This window comes from Lonchura striata, chromosome 1 (genome assembly GCF_046129695.1).
Source record: "Lonchura striata isolate bLonStr1 chromosome 1, bLonStr1.mat, whole genome shotgun sequence".
In the NCBI taxonomy this organism is placed as follows: Eukaryota; Metazoa; Chordata; class Aves; order Passeriformes; family Estrildidae; genus Lonchura; species Lonchura striata.
The window spans coordinates 108,040,543-108,057,654 of NC_134603.1; the positions used below are offsets into that span (position 1 = coordinate 108,040,543).

At 42.6% G+C, this 17,112-nt stretch overlaps 1 protein-coding gene across 18 annotated transcripts in view; it reads right to left on the minus strand.

The window, feature by feature from the left end:
- The window catches only part of CLASP2 (cytoplasmic linker associated protein 2), a 140,706-nt gene extending 129,455 nt beyond the window's left edge, over positions 1 to 11,251 (minus strand). For 3 of the 18 annotated variants that reach the window (XM_077786448.1, XM_077786447.1, XM_031503922.2), the window contains exon 1: positions 10,946 to 11,247. In XM_077786448.1, the coding sequence (XP_077642574.1) occupies positions 10,946 to 11,140 (195 nt within the window). In that variant the 5' untranslated portion in view covers positions 11,141 to 11,247. Of the gene's footprint in view, positions 1 to 10,945 lie in introns of all 18 variants that reach the window. The other 15 variants (XM_031503921.2, XM_077786501.1, XM_021553203.3 and 12 more) reach the window with 9 other exon arrangements.
- Positions 11,252 to 17,112: the final 5,861 nt, after the last annotated feature.

The window sequence follows — 17,112 nt, forward strand, 5'->3', positions numbered from 1 at the left end:
AAAACTAAACCAAAACAGAAAGAAAAAAAAAAAAAAAGGAAATGCAAAATACTACTGGAGTTTTGAGGAATTTCCCATCCATGCACAGAAACCAGATGAGACAACAATACTCATTAATATAGAAACAAACCCACAGAATTCCAGTTTGACTAAGTTATTTTAAGAAGTCAGGACACTTTTGCTGCTTACTATTCTGCATATTTGTTGCAAGACTTCCTTCTGTATTTCCTACAATAGCTCATAAGGTACACCAGAACCTGCATTTTCACAACTTGTAGTTACCTCAATTTGCTGCTGCCCTTGAAGGTGCAAATGGAACAACCAATCGTCAAAAGAACAACTTCCTCAAGCTTGGGTGTTGCTTACAGCTCTTCCTCCTTTTTATTTTCTAGGAAGACATGCACTGCACATTTTTCCCAATGAACTCATTACTAGAATTCCTCTCCTTTATTAGCTGTTAATTTTCGTAACATTTGGATCTGAATTTTCTTGATCCCTCTGCTTCCTTAAGATCAAGATCCCTGTCACACTTGTCCACACTAAGTAGAAGGCCAGAAGAAAAAATCTGAATAAATATGCATGTGATACACATGGCCCACGCATAAGCATCATACGAGTCTTATTTCCATAGGCAACTAGAAAAATAAGGTCCTCAAAAAACTAGGATTAGAAGCAACTGCACAATGAAGCTGGTTTTGATAAATTCAGTATTAGTACAACAGATGTTCTTTTTAAAAGGAGATGTAAAACTTAGTTCACAGTTAGGACAACTTACCTGGACACAATTCTATTACGTAGTAAAAAACAGGATAGCATATATTAGTGGATGAAATCACCACCTTAACTTAATATATTGCCAGCAAGTAACTCTATCTACAGTTTAGGGAAAGAGAATACTGTAACTAGTAACTTACTTAGACAAAACAAAAACAAAACAAAACAAAAAAAAAAATAGCTCTTACGGTAATGTCAAGGCTTTCTACAAGATTTTCCTTTAACGTTATTTTCCAGCTTCTCAAGCAATATGAAACCATAGTCAAAAGCTACATCTAAAAACCAGTGTCTGGAAGAAATAAATTCCTTCTGGATCCACCATTTTCCTATGCTTCTTTTCTGACTACAAACCTCACTTGAAACTAGCACCAGCAATTTTAAGGTACCTTTCCATACAAGTGTTTTGCACAAAGAGGAGCCTTTTCATCTGCAAAGATACATTTTAAAAAGTCTCTCTCTTCTCCACACATTTCATTATCTATTCAAAATCTGTCTTGAAGACTTCTACCCTCGTGAAGAAAAGCAACTCGTAAAGTAAAGCACACATGCATGAGCTTTACCCCATGGGAAGTTCTCTGTGGTCTGCAACTTTGAAAAAGTAACAGGTATGAAAAGTCATGGTAACTGGAGAGTTAGAATGTTCAGCCACAAGCTGAAGTAATGGTAAACTGCTCTAGGTACAAAATTTGCTTTCATTCCACATCACAAAACAAGCCAGCTGAACCACAGACCTACAGAGGATATCAAGTGAACTACCACCTGCTGGATTTGTAAATCAGTTTCAGTATTTCTCTGTTCTGATACACAATGCTCTAAGCTTCAGCATCTCCTGGTAGGTATAATCTGTGCAGTATTCAAGCAGCCCTTTGGAAACAGTCCTTAATTTATACGGCCTCACATAAACAGCATTCCAAAAAAAAAAAAAAAAAAAAAAAAATTAAGTTGAGGCAGAACTAAAGAGGTTCTGCAGAAGACCTGCAACAAAGATGTTCCAAGCTCTGAGGCACTGTGTGGGACCATTTATCAGCACAGGCCCTCCACTATCAACAGAAAAACCTTTCACCAGCATCACTGCTCTTTCCCCAACAGCTCCAATGAAGGATGAATGCCTTCTGGGATTAAAATCAGTGGATTTGTTTCTTACTCTGCATTCATTAAGCCTTTTGCTTGCTGTCTAGAAAGAGCCTTTGTATGTTGAGACCGATTCATCAGCTCACCATTGTTTGAAGCGTTTAAATAGAGCTTTTAAAGTTCATAGGGGAAAAGAAATTTAGGCTCATTTGAACTGAAGTTTGGTTATTTGCTATTCTTTAACAAGCCAATATTAAGCCCATCCTTGACTTTTCAGATCACAACAAAGTTGCCAAACCAACTGAGAAATACTTTATCTATTCTGGATAAAAAAAGACCAGACTCTTTAGTGAAATCAAGATGTTCTAACCAAAAAACAATTATGAATAGAACCAGTGATTAGTAACTGAGCCTATTCTTGTTCTGCAAGCTTGTTCCTTTTCCAGCTCTCCTTCTGCACACACTTTCCAGCACTTCTCCTGCCCTTCTGTGGAGAACTTCCAGGCACCTAAGTTTTCTGCTAGAAAAAGAAATACTATTCTTCAAACCATACCTGGATAACCATGCATGCTTACTGTTATTTGCATTGTGATTCTGTAATTGCCCACTCCTGTGGGGGACAGCTAGGGACAGAAAACTACATCTCTACTTGTGGAACTTGCCAAATGACCTTAATACAAATGCCCTTGGATTTGGTCGTAGGATCTCTGAACTGTACATGGAAATATGGATTTTGCAGAACAGGATCTGTGAGCTAGTCATGAGAATCTAATGGGGGAATTATGGAGGTCCTTGTCTGGAACCCCAAAGAATGAAGTTAAGGCACTGGACTTCCTGTCACCATGGGGACAGCTGTGGTATCACTAACAATTACTGACAAACAGGACACAGCATGCCAAACAATTACACCCTGCAAGAGCAAGCATTGTTCCAGTGCTGTACTGTTGGAACAAGATATATGCAAAACTTCATGGGATGTTTTTTTTAAAGTATTGTCAGCCAAGACACGAGGTACACTTTCTTAATTCTCATACTCTCAAGAGCCTTGCAAGCAGCTCAACGTGAAAAAAATATTTATATTCATGCAGTATCTTGTACTTCTTCAAGTTTCATATTCTTAGTTCTCTCTACTCATCTTTCAGGACACGCTTCTGCTCCCCTATTTCACACTTCTTGCTCCCTTTACTGTTTCCCACTCCAATTCTATCCACTTCCCCCATTCTGCAAAGATCTACCCATACTCCATTCCCTCCCTCAACTCACAAGTCTGCAGATACTTAAGCATGCCCTTGGCCCCATGAGCAGAGGGACACTTCCATTTTTCTGAGTAATTCCTTCAATCTGTGTGGCTCTTCAGTCCCAACCGTGACATCTTTAGACTCTATTCTCCCTGCCACTCAGCAGCAGCTGGACAGCTGCCTCTGCTGACAGAAGCCAAAACTGCAATCCCAGCTGCTGAAGCTACCACACACATCATGTATTCCATAGATAATTTAGCTGACAAGAAAGCATTATTTCGATTCTCTTGCTTCTTTCACCTTCAAAAGCACCTACGGACACACTTCCAATTCCAAGAGTATGATTTTTTTTAAACACATACCACATCGCATTGTAAGGAGAGAGCAGAGTTGCTGGTATCTAACAAAGTCTTCAAGCTCAACAAGTAGGGTCCAAGTGCACTAACAAATGCAGAGCCCCCTCTACCTAAAAACACAAGGCTACTACCTTCAAAATGATATTTTGCAACTATACTTTGGGCTACAAGGTAAGATTCTCCTAAGTATCCCATCTTTGCTATTGTTAAAACTACTTATCAGCTTACAACCTCATTGTCTCAAAAGGGGTATAGACTATCAAACTTCTGATAACCTTCCCTTCACAGTTCTCCTGTGATGGCCAACCACAGATTATTTCAGTGACACAGTGCAAGCAACCACACTACCAGAGGATTGCTGACTGAATCACCCGCATTTATCTAGAGAGTGACATGGGTATTTCTGCACTGAAAGGCTTGGTTTCTTCAGGGGACCTTCCAACAGGCACAATTCTGGGATGTCCCTGTTATGTTGAGCTCTCCTGCACCGCAGCCATATAAAGCAAGCAAAAATTTTAGAGGTTATTAAAAAAAAAAGGAAATATGCTTTAATGCCCTTTCCTCAAGTTGGGAACTTTAGCTTCCTATCTTGTCTGTCCACATTAATTAAGAAACATTTAGCCAATTCTGAAGAACACACTGATGTAACACTCAAAATGATCACTAGAAAAAAAAAGTCTAGAACCTTCTGTTATTTCAAAATCTCTCATCATCTTCAAACTGAATTCAGACTGCAAGTGTGATCTCCAAACTATTCTGTATTATGTGGACAATACAGTATTCTAAAATTTGTGTACTGCCTTCAGCTTCATCCATTACAGGAGTATCTCCAGTTTACTTGACATGAGGATTAAACATTCTTCCCTTATGTATTGCACGAAATTTTTCATAAATATTGTTCCGAGGACTGTGAGCAAAACCTAAACGTATATGATGCAGCAACACTTGACATTGTAAGCATCTTTTTATATTTTTTTTTTTGAGATTGTCTAGCTAAAACTTCATGTGATGCACTGGATAAAGTTTCCAAACAGAGTGTCTTTAAAAGTAAGGTTCAGTGGGAAGACAATGAGATGTATGGGATTTCTCTTTTGAATAAATAGTTAATTTAAAAACATGAACTTTTTTTCCCCAAAGAAAATTGCAGCTGAAAGCCTTTTTATGCACATTGATGGTGCAAAACAAAGAAGCACTTAACTTTAGGACTCAGTTCTTTCAAAAGAATTTGTGCCCAAGGTCTCTTATTTCCTTCCCCATTTCCTCTTATTTAAATTGTATCAAACATACAGTGACCTCCATTCTCTGCTACTTACTCCCACCTCTGCACCAGCTCCTCCACCACTGTGGGAAGAGAAGAATTGATGCAGCTGAACAGCAGCCCACTTTAGGGAACCAGCCCAACAAACGAACAAGAGAAGGCATCTTCTGAGCCGTGTCTCCTCTCTGAGCCTGCTAGCTGTGCAGCCTCACAGGCATTCCCAGCAGAGCAATGCCGGCATGACACACCAGCACCACTCCTCAGCCAGGGACTGAAACTGCTTGGATCAGCAGTGCTGCCAAAATCGCTCGGCTCACACACACTGACTGCTGCCAGCTCTGCTCTGAAGGATGCGCCTCTCCTCTTACACACTGCATAGAGCTTGGAAAGGCTCTCTACCCACACCCAAGTCAATCAAACTGCAGGCTAAAAGTCATGGTCCCATTATCCCTCTTGACCTGCAGACATATTTAATCTCGTGCACTGAAACTGCCTGTAACATGACTCAAATCAGTTTGCTGAAACACTGGAAAATGAATTGAACATTGACAAAACATATATTGCCTCAAGAACAACAGCTAGAACAGAACACCTGGCCCCATGAGCAGCAGAGTTGCTGTTTCAACAGTGAGTACAGTTAGGCTGGATAGCACAAACTGAAGCTGCAAAGCAACTAAGAACTGTCAATTCCACCTCTGGAGGAGATGCCTGAGACTTTGTGGCTATATATTCCCCATTCCCAACAAAAGACCAGACAAAATTAGTTTTAACTAAAATCATTAAAACTTCTTGCAAGTGCCCCTTGTCTTCAGGAAATCTGCTTGATTACTTGGCTAATAGTCCATTACATTTAATGTATCATGAAGAGAACATAAATATTACATTAAAAATAGTAATTATTACTCAAGAAGGAATCACATCATTGAGTTTGAAAATTAAAATTGATTCATACATGGACAGGTCAAACCAGGTTCTCATTACATAGAAAAAAGAAAGTAGCTCCCACACAGCCAAGATCAAACAAAACTTGAAGAAAAAAGGAATGAAATTCAGCAAAGAGCTCAAAGTCAAACATTTATTCTTCAACAAAGACATTTAAGTTACCAGCATTTGCTAACAAAGACTAAGGAAATACTGGAATCTACGCAGTAATTGAAAATAAAGGTTTAGCTAGGTCCTCTTTGATTCCATTTCTCTGTCCTGCATCTTACAGTCCTACAACTCACTATGGCATTTGCCTTTTGTGTTGCATATGTTGGCTTGTGTTCAACTTCAGATCCTAGACAACTCGCACATTTTCTTCCTAAGGTCTGCTACACATACCCCCCACATCCTGCACTTGTGCCTTCAGACATTTGTAATTAAATGTCCAACCCCACGTTTTATCTCTGAACTCTTTTTTCAGATCTCACTATCTCCATTTTATTCAGATAATTTTAAACCATAGGTTCCACCTTGCACGTATACGTGTGGTCAACCAAGTATTGACTGCTGCCATCTCTTTGCAAGTACTTCAGGCAGGCATCCTAACGACTTGTCTTTACCTATTTGCAAAACTGCAGTTCAAATTTTCCCTTCCCTTCTGGAAATTGAAAGCTCCTCCTGCTGGCCTTTTGTTGAACTAAAGACAAACCAAAACAAATACTTGCCAAACCAAGGAAATACAAAAATGCAACACCAACATTACTGATATTTTAGTAGCATTTGGTATTGAGACAAACAAACCTCAGAAAAATCTCACTCTTCAAGATGCATAGAGTAAGAATTCCAAGGATTTGTCTAAAAGAAACAGTTCATCCACACTATCAGAAAGAGATAGAGTGAAATCAGATTTTCTTCTTCCCATGGCAAACAATCTGCTGCTCTGGCATAAAATTAATGATTATTAATTACTTTTTTACCGCAGCTGAGGAATAAAACAAGCTAAGATATTGACCACAAAGGTAAGAAACCCAAAAGTGACTTGCAGTCACAAACACTCCTGATTACTCTTCTCAAAAAATTACCTGGAGAAACTACCACCATTTGAGTAATAGTTTTTTGTTAGTTCTGATCAGGTATGATTTCTTTAACGAACCAAAAGGTGGCTTTATTGTTCAAAAATAATGTTAATGAGGGTAATTGTTCAATTTTGGTGTTCTTAAAAGACTCCACAACATACTAACAGCCAAAAGTAGATTTGCAAAGCTTTACATTAAAAGCAGTATTTCCCCATCCCACATCTCTTCAGCAGGAGTTCAAAGCTGATTTCCAGATGACTTGACTCAGGCACAGAACAGTTTGAGTCACCAGACTGCGCAGTTAGATAATCTTGTAATTATTTCAAGTGACTACTGAGCATGAGAGAGAACTAAGAGATGTATTAAACAAAACTCATGTATACACACATGAAGATCCAGGCTAACCCAGTAACACCAGCAAATATCAGCAGTACCACCCTCAGAATGGGTAACTCATTTACTATTTGAAGTTCACCTGTGAGTCCAAACCCTGAGATTGCTAAATATTTCAGTTTTTGACCAAATACCATCAGAATAATTCTATCACTCAACTCTTAATACTTTGCATTCAACTTACCTATCTTATTCCTCACAGCCTTGGGAAAACAGTTGAGGGAGGGGTAAAGGGACTGACATACACCCAAAAATCCAAATCACTGAATTGTTGGAGAGCTATTATACCAAATAAATACAAAATAAACCAGATCACCAAGCAAACAGTTTTCAGTTCAGTGAGGAATTCATTCATTCTAGTGAGATACAAAATAAAAGATTAAATTATGCACATCTTCTGTGTCTGTGTACTCCCTGACGTTGCAAAGCTTTTGAGAGTCTTTGTAAGCCAATTCATCACTGCATAGACATTGTAACTGAAGTCCTCATAATTCAACATTGACTCACCTCTCTCTAGGTCATTCCCTACGTTCTGCAACCAATTTTCACTACAACTCTGAACCACCTGCAAATGAGTCAACGCATTCTTAGTCCCACCTTTTCGTTTTACCAGTAACTCAAGCTAGTAATTGTGTTTTCCCCTTCAATCAGCTAGATGAACTCAGAAATTTTCCTGTCTGCTCTCTCAGTTTAAAACTGCCAGTCTGTTTATTAAATAACTATAAAGAATTGCCAACTTCATAACAGCAAAAGCACTGTCAGTTTTATGTGGCCAAAACCTTTTGGGGATGAGTTAATTCAACCTTGTTGATAACTAGCCCATATCTATAATTATAGAATCGTTTAGGAAAAGGCTTTTAAGATCATTGAGTTCAGCTTGTTTACTGAATCCTTTTTCTCTTTTTCCCCCACTCCTTATCAAGCCTGCCAAGCCAACCCTCCTATTACTCCTCCAGCGTCTTTTCCCTTCTGGTTACATGAGCCAAAAAACTTTCTAGGGTGGCCTATCATAGAAAGTTTTTTCTTCACAGGCACAGCTTAAGAGTTGAGACCAGAGTTCTCAGATCATGCATCTCCTCTTTCAGTATAGTCAGCAAAATGCACTGCATGCAAGAACTGAGCTTTCAGTGGGAATAAAAAATATGGCACATTCAGGGCAAGTCACATCAGTTATCCCCTTATTATCCATACTCATCACCACAAGCAGAAATAATGCTCTCCCTCAAAACTTCCTCCAGCATTCCCCACTTGTATCTCCAATTCATCTAGCTCAGCAGTTCTGAGTCTCCAGCCATTATCACTGCTTGTGATATCACCAGTAATGTCAGCTGGGAGGGATTCATTACTTTAGGGTTCTGGAGACCTCCAAGACCTTTAGCAAGATATAAAAGAAAGATGATAAGCAGAATTGTTTAAGTGCCCTATGTATCCATTTCTCAGTAAAGGGTGACCAACGACATGTTAAATAATACAGCAATCAAAAAACACTAGTTTTTTTTTGAGAAGACACGCAAGTCCGTGGCATTCATTACTTTCTATTGTTTAGGGAGCGGAGTGAGTGTAATAACAAAATAGAATGTAACATTTAAATGTGTAACATCTATGCTGGCATGAGACAAAATACACAAGTAAAACATATGCCATTTTTCTAGAGTATTAATCTTCATTTTGAAGCAGCACATGCTGGCAGTCACTACCACAGCCAGGAACACTGGTATTGATTGTGAGCAAAACACTCAAGATCTTGTGTTGTTGCCATTAATACAATCACAGAATCTTCTGAGCTAGAAGGGGCTCACAAAAATCATCAAGCCCAGCTCTGAAGTGATGGGCCCTACAGGGATTAAACCTGTGACTAACACCATGCTCTAACATATGTCATGTGCTTTGAAACACAATAAAGAGCCACCAGTAAGTGGACATAGAGAAGATGTAAAAATTATGATTTTGCAAGCTATCTTAAAAATTCAGAGAATCTGTAATACTCTTATTCTGCATGACTCTTTTCAGTGGTACCTAGCCATGTAATAAGGGCAACAAGCTCAAACTGAAACACAAAAGTACCATCTGAATACAAGGGAAAAATTTCCTTTACTTTGTGGGTAACAGGGGACTTGAACAAGCTGCCCATAGAGGTTGTGGAGTCCCCTCTGGAGATACTCAAAACCCACCCAGATGTGATTCTGTGCAACCTGCTCTAGATGAACCTGCTTTAGCAGGGAGGCTGGACTAAGGGAATCTCACTTTTGTAACTGATGCTTGTGGAGCACTGCATAGTTCTCATTCATCCTACAGTTCAAAGAGCTCAGGAGTTTTGTCACCTTACATCAAAAGCAAACAAAATGTCTTGCACTGTGAAAAACACATACTGAAAGTTGAATTTCCAGTCTTAATGCCTAATTCTGTTATTTTACAAGTGCAGGAAGAAACTTTTACATTACCCTGTTAAGTAAGTAGCTAGCCCTCTTAATGAAAAAGAGTATTTTTAAAGACCTGTCTGGGTTTTACACTAATCAATTTTATCACCAACAGCTGCTCTCAGATGAATTTAAAGACAAATAAATCATATTTGTCCAGCACACGCCACTTCCTCAAGCTAAACCGACCTTTACTGACAAACATGCTTCCAAAATAAATAAATCATATGCGCAAATGGAATTAAGCCTTTGTTATTCTCAGACCTCAAACTCAGAAGTTGCTACACGCAAACGCTGGCGGATTAGAGTTAGTGGAGGGCGGGGAAAAAATATATCTATTTCAGGAACGTAGGGCCCTTGGAGGTTACTCTGCGCCCTCCTCCTGCGTCTAAAAAAATAGGAAAAAAGCGAGAACAAGCTCACTGCAGCGAGTTTAAAGGTCCAAAGTGCGAGCCGATCACGCCAGGAGGGCAGGGCGGAGCTGGCCGGCCGGGAGCCCCGGGCGCAGCGCGGCCCGGCAGCGCCTCCCGGCGGCGGCACCGCGGACCTGCCGCGCCGCGCACACCGCGCACCGCGGGGAGGGGAAAATGCAAAATAAATAAATAAAATTTTAAAAATCGCCAAGGCGAACACGATTGTCCTTGGCATTAAAACTACGCTGTCAATCGCCTTGTCGGCTGACCGACGTCAGAACAACTCGCAAGTGTTAACGCTGTGGGAGGGAGTGATCGCTCTTTTCCCGTGGCTCCATCTAAAAGACACACGCACACAGGAAAAAGCGAAACGTGAGTCATCATCGGGCCGCCGTGAGGATACCGTATAACTTCCCAGGTACGGGAAAGTCACCTAAAGACGATATAAACAACTTTAAACTTACAGTGGGAACCCCAAGAAGCCAATTATTCCTTAAATCGTCTAAAATACGCACAGCGTGATACAAACCCGGTGGAGCAGCACTCTTTACGGCCTGCAGAAAACGATGGCAACCCCACGAAACATTACACCCAAGTGCAGAGACCAAGGAATGGAAGAGGTAGCCAGAAAAAAATAATAAAAATAATCATCAGCTATCTTGTTTCTGAGTAAAAAACACAATCCGAGTGGGTAATATAGTTGCGGGGGGATGGGTGAGGTGCGTTGTGAACATTATGCCCTCAAATCTAAACCAAAACCAAACCAAAACACCACCTAGCCAACGACAAAGGCAAAACAGAAACCCCTGTTACTGCTTCTTTAAAGACAGACGGATATAACTAATAAAACATTAACCACCCTTCCAAAATTTCGGAATTTCCCTTTGTGCGGGGAGGGATAAAACCGGCACAAATACAGTTTTACTTCTGCTCTTACCTGATTAAAAAAGTAACCTGGGGCTCTCTACCTCCCTACCATGATGAATCATGGTCTTCCCGTTCCGAGCCCCGCCGAGCAGCCTTACCTTAAAATTACTGGAGTTAACCCACGCTGTTAATTCGTCGATCACTTTGTCAAGGCGCTGCTGGTCCTGCTCCAGATCGGGGGACCTCGCCGGGTCGCCCAGGTACTCCAGCAGCTCTTGGCCGACCTGCATCCTGCGGCCCACGTCCTTCTGCTGTACCTGCTCGCAGAAATAATCCATGCCGGCAGGCTCCATCTCCGGACGCTGCGGAGAAGTTTTTTCGTGGGCGAGCCGAGGGCCTCAGGGTCGGAAGCGCGGGCAGGGCAGGGCGGGCGGCGGGGGCGCGGACAGGCCTGCCGCGCTCATGGAGCCGCTCCCGGCTCCGCGCCCGCCGCCCCCATGCGCACTCGCACCCCGCAGGGGAAGCCCCGCCGGGAAGGGGACGCGGCGCGGTGGGAGCCGCTCACCCCTGCGCAGGGCTTTCCAGCCGCCCCCGCGCCGTCCCGAGGGATCCCGACAGGGCTCCCGCCGCCGCCCCTCCTCTTCCCCCGCCGGGGAACGGGAAATAGAGCTGGAGAACAGGCGCTGCGGCTGGAGGGGCTCGGGGTCCCCCCGGGGAGGTGCTGCCGCCCCCGCTCGCTTTGCCTTCTCCCGCCCGAGGAGAGATCTGCGGGCCGCCTCTCACGGGCACCGGCGAGGCCGCGGCGGACTTCTCATGCTCCTGACGCCGCGGCCTCCGGCCTCTCCTGCTCGCCCGCGGGGCGGTTCCCAAACTTTGTTCCCGGCGGGTCTCAGCGCCGCCCGCTCCCCTCCACCTGGAGCGGAGCCGGGCCGGGCGAGTCCTCCAGAGAGCCGCTCACGCTCCGCCGCGCCGTCCCCCGCCGGGCTCTGCGGCGGCAGCGCCGCCTCCGTCCCGTGCAAGTTGCGCCTCCCGCCGCTGCCGCCCCGGCCGGCGCCAGGCGGACACACCGGGCGTGGCCGCGCGGGCCCGCCTCCCGCCGCGGCTCCCGCTTCCCCGGCAGCGCGGGCCCGCCTCCCGCTGCCGCGGGACGGACGGACGGACGGACGGATGGACGGGAGGGCAGGCAGAGGACGGGCAGTGCGCGCTCCCCTGGGACCCCTGCGGGTCGTGTCCGGGGCACTGGGAGGCGCATGCGCCCTCCATCCCGCTGATCGCCGCGGTGCCGGTCCGGCGCCCTTGGGGAGAAAGGAAAACTGCTGGAAGAACAGGGGCACAGGTATCAAAGGTGATTGGGATGCTTGGGTGTTCTCCTCCCTTCCTCTCTCCCCTTCCGAGCTTTGCCCGAGGATGCCCTGTAACCCCTCCCGCCTTGCTCAGTGCCCAGGTGTAAGCTGGGGAGATCACCGTAGAGCCATCCCAGTATTCCCTGTGTGGTTGGCTCTGAGGAGTTGCTGTGCGCAAAATCGGGTTCCTTATCCGGAGTGCAACAACACTCCAGAGAGACACGGATTATTAAATTCAGAGTTGCGCAAGCCTGGGTGCTCAGTGCTATTCCATAAATCCAGCATAACCGACCAGACTTTCTGTGCTGTTACTTACACAGAGTTACTGAACCACAGTTAGGGTTGGATAGGACCTCTGGAGATCATCTAGTCCAACCCCATGCCAAGGCAGGATCACCTAAAGCAGGTAACACAGGCACGCATCCAGATGGGTTTTGAATGTTTCCAGAGAGGGAGACTCCATGAACTCCCTGGGCAGCCTGGTACAGGGCTCCTTCAGCATAAACAAGTTCTTCCTCATGCTGAGGTGAAACTTCTTGTGTTTATTTTATGGCTATTGTTTTAATTTATGGCCCTTGCTCCTTCTCCTGTTGCTGGGCACCACCAAAAAAGAGTCCAGCATCATTGTCTTGGCACCTGCCTTAGAGATATTTATCTGCATTAATGAGATCCTCGTTCAGTCTTCTCTTCTCTAGACTAAACAGGCCCAGCACCTGCAGTCACTCCTCTTAAGAGATGCTCCAGACCCCTAATCATCTTTGTGGCTCTCTGCTGGGCTGTCTCCAGTATCTCCTTGTGTTTCTTGTGCTGAGAAGCCCAGAACTGCACAAAGAAGTTAATGGATGGCAATTTCCCAAGTAAAGCCCCAGCATGGTTGACCCACATGCAGACGGCCGGGAATCCACTTGATTTAAAACGGAGACCCTTAAGTGAGGGGCTGTGACTTTAGGTGTTGTTTCAGGGCCGGTTTGAACTGGTATAAGTCCTCTTGATGGTGGGAAAGGCAGTTGTGTCCTCTCCAGCCCTCTGCACTGTCCTCTGAGGCTTCTGAAGTATGATAATGGTTTTCACATGCAGCGAAAGCACAGGAGGTCACTCTTCCCTTCTCCCACCCTAGCTGCTCCATTTGGCCCCTGTCTTATCCCCCATGCCCAGACCCTGCACACACTGACCACTTGGATTGACTTAATGGGCTAAATGACAGAGCTGGTGTCAGTGAGCTGGGCTACAGGCAGGTCCTACAGGCAGAAGTGTGGGACTCAGAAGATGGGAAGTGTAACAACCTCCATCAGTGACAGTGGACAATGATGTTGGCCTCCTGCCCCTCTGATATTGGGAGGGTTCACCTTATGCTAAACTGGAGGCCACTGCTGATACAGGCAGTGCTTTTATTCCCTGCTGTAGTGTATACAATTCTTCCCTTTCTTATGCCAGAGCTAGTTTTTATTTATCTTCACTCAAACGGTTCAGAAAGATAATATTTTTATTCATTTTTTTCCTTTTTTAAAATCACAAAACTAGCTTTTTGCTGATTCAGATTCCTAAATTTTCTCACTCTGGGGTTAAGCAAGTACCAGAGTTGGAGCAGGTAAAGTGGAAGCAGAGACCTAGAAGATGGATGGGAAAGAGAGCCTTTGTGTTATGAAAGCTCAGCTTAGTTTCAAGACAGCAGAGTCTGGCTGTCTTGCTTGCCTTGTTAGTCCTTACACTGGGGAAGAGGGAACCTGCAGGAAAGCGAGATACTCCCTTAATTTGGCTGCTGGATTTAGACTGAGGAACCACACCTGCAAATTGCTGCTTCACAGCAGTGTAAACCAAACTAAATTGGTGCTACAGTGTTCCTACTTGTCTGCTTCTCACAAATCCCTTTCTCAGGAATTCTCCACTTTCCTTCTGTCCCATTGATCTGGAAAAAAAAACAACAACCCATCCACAGGCATGGTGGGAGGCAAAACAACAAGCTGCCTTTTGCTGATTTTGGTGAGATGCAGCAAATTGAGGATCCCATGTTTCATCAATGCCTAGCCATTGCAATAATGAGTATGGTTAAAAAGATTAAAGATGCCTTTAAAACAGAAATGTATGTATTTATTTTGCATTTGTTATCATAATGTACAAGAAAATTATGAACTGCTCATCATGTTTTCGCAATGGATTTCCCTGTGCACTTATAAAAAATAAAAGGAATTTTTGATGGAGTTGAATAGTTCTTGTCTTGTGTGTGCACTGCCGCTTACAAAGATATGGAATTACAGGTTGCTTTTCTAGGAAAATGGGACCCAAGAAGCTTCTGGAAGTGAAAGAATAAATTTCAGAAAAATAAAAGTGGATTGCAATATTTTTTATCAGTGCACTAGAATTTGATTCACTGGTGTTGTATGTTTAAAAAACAAGTATCTTGCTATGGAAGTTTTAAAAGTAATTCTTGACCTAATAATATTGGCTAAATAGAAAAGAACTAAGACAGTACTGGACTCTTGGAGCATTAACAACTGTAAACAATTTCTGTCCTTGTCCAAACTATCTGGAAAAATACCCCAAGTTATATAAAATTCACTTTTCATTACAGTCCAAGTTAAGCTCAATCTCTGAAGAAAGAAAATCCTAAGAAAAAGAGGGGGTAAAGCTCGTGGCGCTATGTTTTTGAAATTCTCTCAATTCAAAACAAATACACTGATTAGGTAATCCAGTTGCTGTGACTAGCATTGAAACTGAGGGGAAGGGTAAAGTATAATAAGACATGCACTTGAAATATCAAAACTATTTTGTCAACTCAAAGACGGCATTGCAAAGCTATGCTAAGGGCAGAAAGTCATGCTGGGCTATGTGGCCTTTCTTTTTTTTCCCATTTCACGTAATAAGTGTTTTCTTAAAAACCACAGCAGAAAATTATTGCCTTTATACAATATTTATTATAAATAAACTGTTTTGATGTACTGTTCTTAATATAACAGCAGAAAATGGGTAGCCTTTTTATTCCTGAGGTGCTTTGCTAAAACTAAGGCGATTTCATTTGAAAGCTAGCACTGAGAGGAATTTTTTTTTTTTTTTTTTTTTTTTTTTTGCGTGGTATCAAGACATTTTCCTCTGCAAACAAATACCTTTTGGATTTGGCAAATAGAACTTCTGGATGTTTATTTTCTTTTTTTAGCAAGTCAGGAGTAGCACTCCAACACTGAATCCAGAAGAGTCTCTCAGCTTGGAGAAAGGATATGGTTTCATTGTAGATGTTCTCACAGAGTCCTAGTGGACTTTATACCTAGGGATGTGGGCTAGGCTCCAAAAAGAAGGCATTTTCATTCAAGCCAAAGATCTTTTAAAGCTTCTTATTCTCAGTTAAGGAGATTCCTTCCTTTGGAATGCAATCTTTTTGATATGCAAGCATGTGAGCATAAATCCACTACTCTTGTGTATTCGTACAACGCATAATATTTTGTAGAGCCATTAAGCCCTGTAATTGAATGCAGAATCAAAATTTCCTTCAGTCTTCTCAATGTGACTTGCTAGCAACCAGAGCAATTACAGCAGGAGCTGAGGTAAATGACACTAATCCAGTGAGGCGCATTTCCAACCTGAATTGCACACCAAACCTGTTTCTACACCCCCAGCCCATCCGGGAGCACTGCACAATTCTCACACGTATTATCCTATTCTGAGAAAGGCGAGAATCGTACCAGTGGGCTGGGAAGGGAGGATGCCGTGTTCTTTATTCCTTTGGATGATAAGAAAGCATGTAGCCTGCTTTAGGCTCTGCTCTACCCTACTTCCTTTGCTAGCAGTAAAGCCTTAAGAGGCTCAGAGCTCATGCAACCTGGTTATCGATCTCCTGTAGCAGGCCTGTCAGTCACTGCTGCAGAAAAGCTACTTCCAAAGACTGACTTCCCCTTCTAAGAAGCCCTTCCCACACAGAGGATGTGATCCCATTGCTGAAAGAACCATAAAAATCCCCTAAAAAGCCTCTGATAAAAAGTTCTCTTCATCACAAATAGCAAATATGGCCATAATAATAAAAATAGAGTGAATTTAAATATGAGTCACTGAGAAAGTTCCCATAAATTACACTTGATGTAGCCTAGGTTGGCACTGAAGAAATCTATGAGAAAGTTGTCCTTCCTGTTGGATTCCCCAGGAGTTGGGTCAGCACTTCTGTAACATGTTCCACTCTGGGTGACTTGAATCAAATGTTCAGATTGTGTCTTGGATGTAGTGTCCTTCAGTTATGTACCACCTTTTAATGTCTTCTGGAAGAACCATAGGCTTTTATGTTTTTATAAGTCAGAGGTCAGTACACTGAGAGTCTTCTTAATGCTGTCAAGAGGTAAAAGACTGTGCTATTTTAAGCAGAAATGTGGCAGACTTTGTTATCTATGTTGTATAGGTATTTATTTTGCATCTTTTCTGTCATTCATTGCAAAAGGATGATGTGTATCCTTTCAAGCTGAATTTATCACTGTTGATAACTTTAAAGTATCATTTGAATTCCTCCCTCTGAGATTAACAATATCAGAATAAGGAAGTAATAAATATCTTTTGAATATAAATAAAAAATTAATGAAGGAATGTTCTGATGATGATGTTGCAATATATGTACCAAGCTAGTTGAAGATTTGCCCATTTTTCTCACAAGGTCTTAAAAGATGAAATCAGATGTAACTATTAAAAATGTGCTTGGTGAACTCAGCTACATTTAGGCTTGTGCCATGAATGTTCTTGAAATGACATATTTAATAGAGATTGCTTTCCTATGCTTATTTATAAAACAGTCAGGAGCTGAAACTAGTAGTCTGGTATTTTTCCTGTACCTATGAAGTTAATTTGATCACAAAAATGGGGTATGAGGGGAGATCAGTCTGATGCCTGATTACTGGATTACTCCAAGGCATTAATTTGTTCCTTATTGTCAAATATGTTTTAACAAATATGTAGACACTGCAGTTAGATACTTCACCTTGATAAATCTTTTATGAGTAATTTGCTAATAT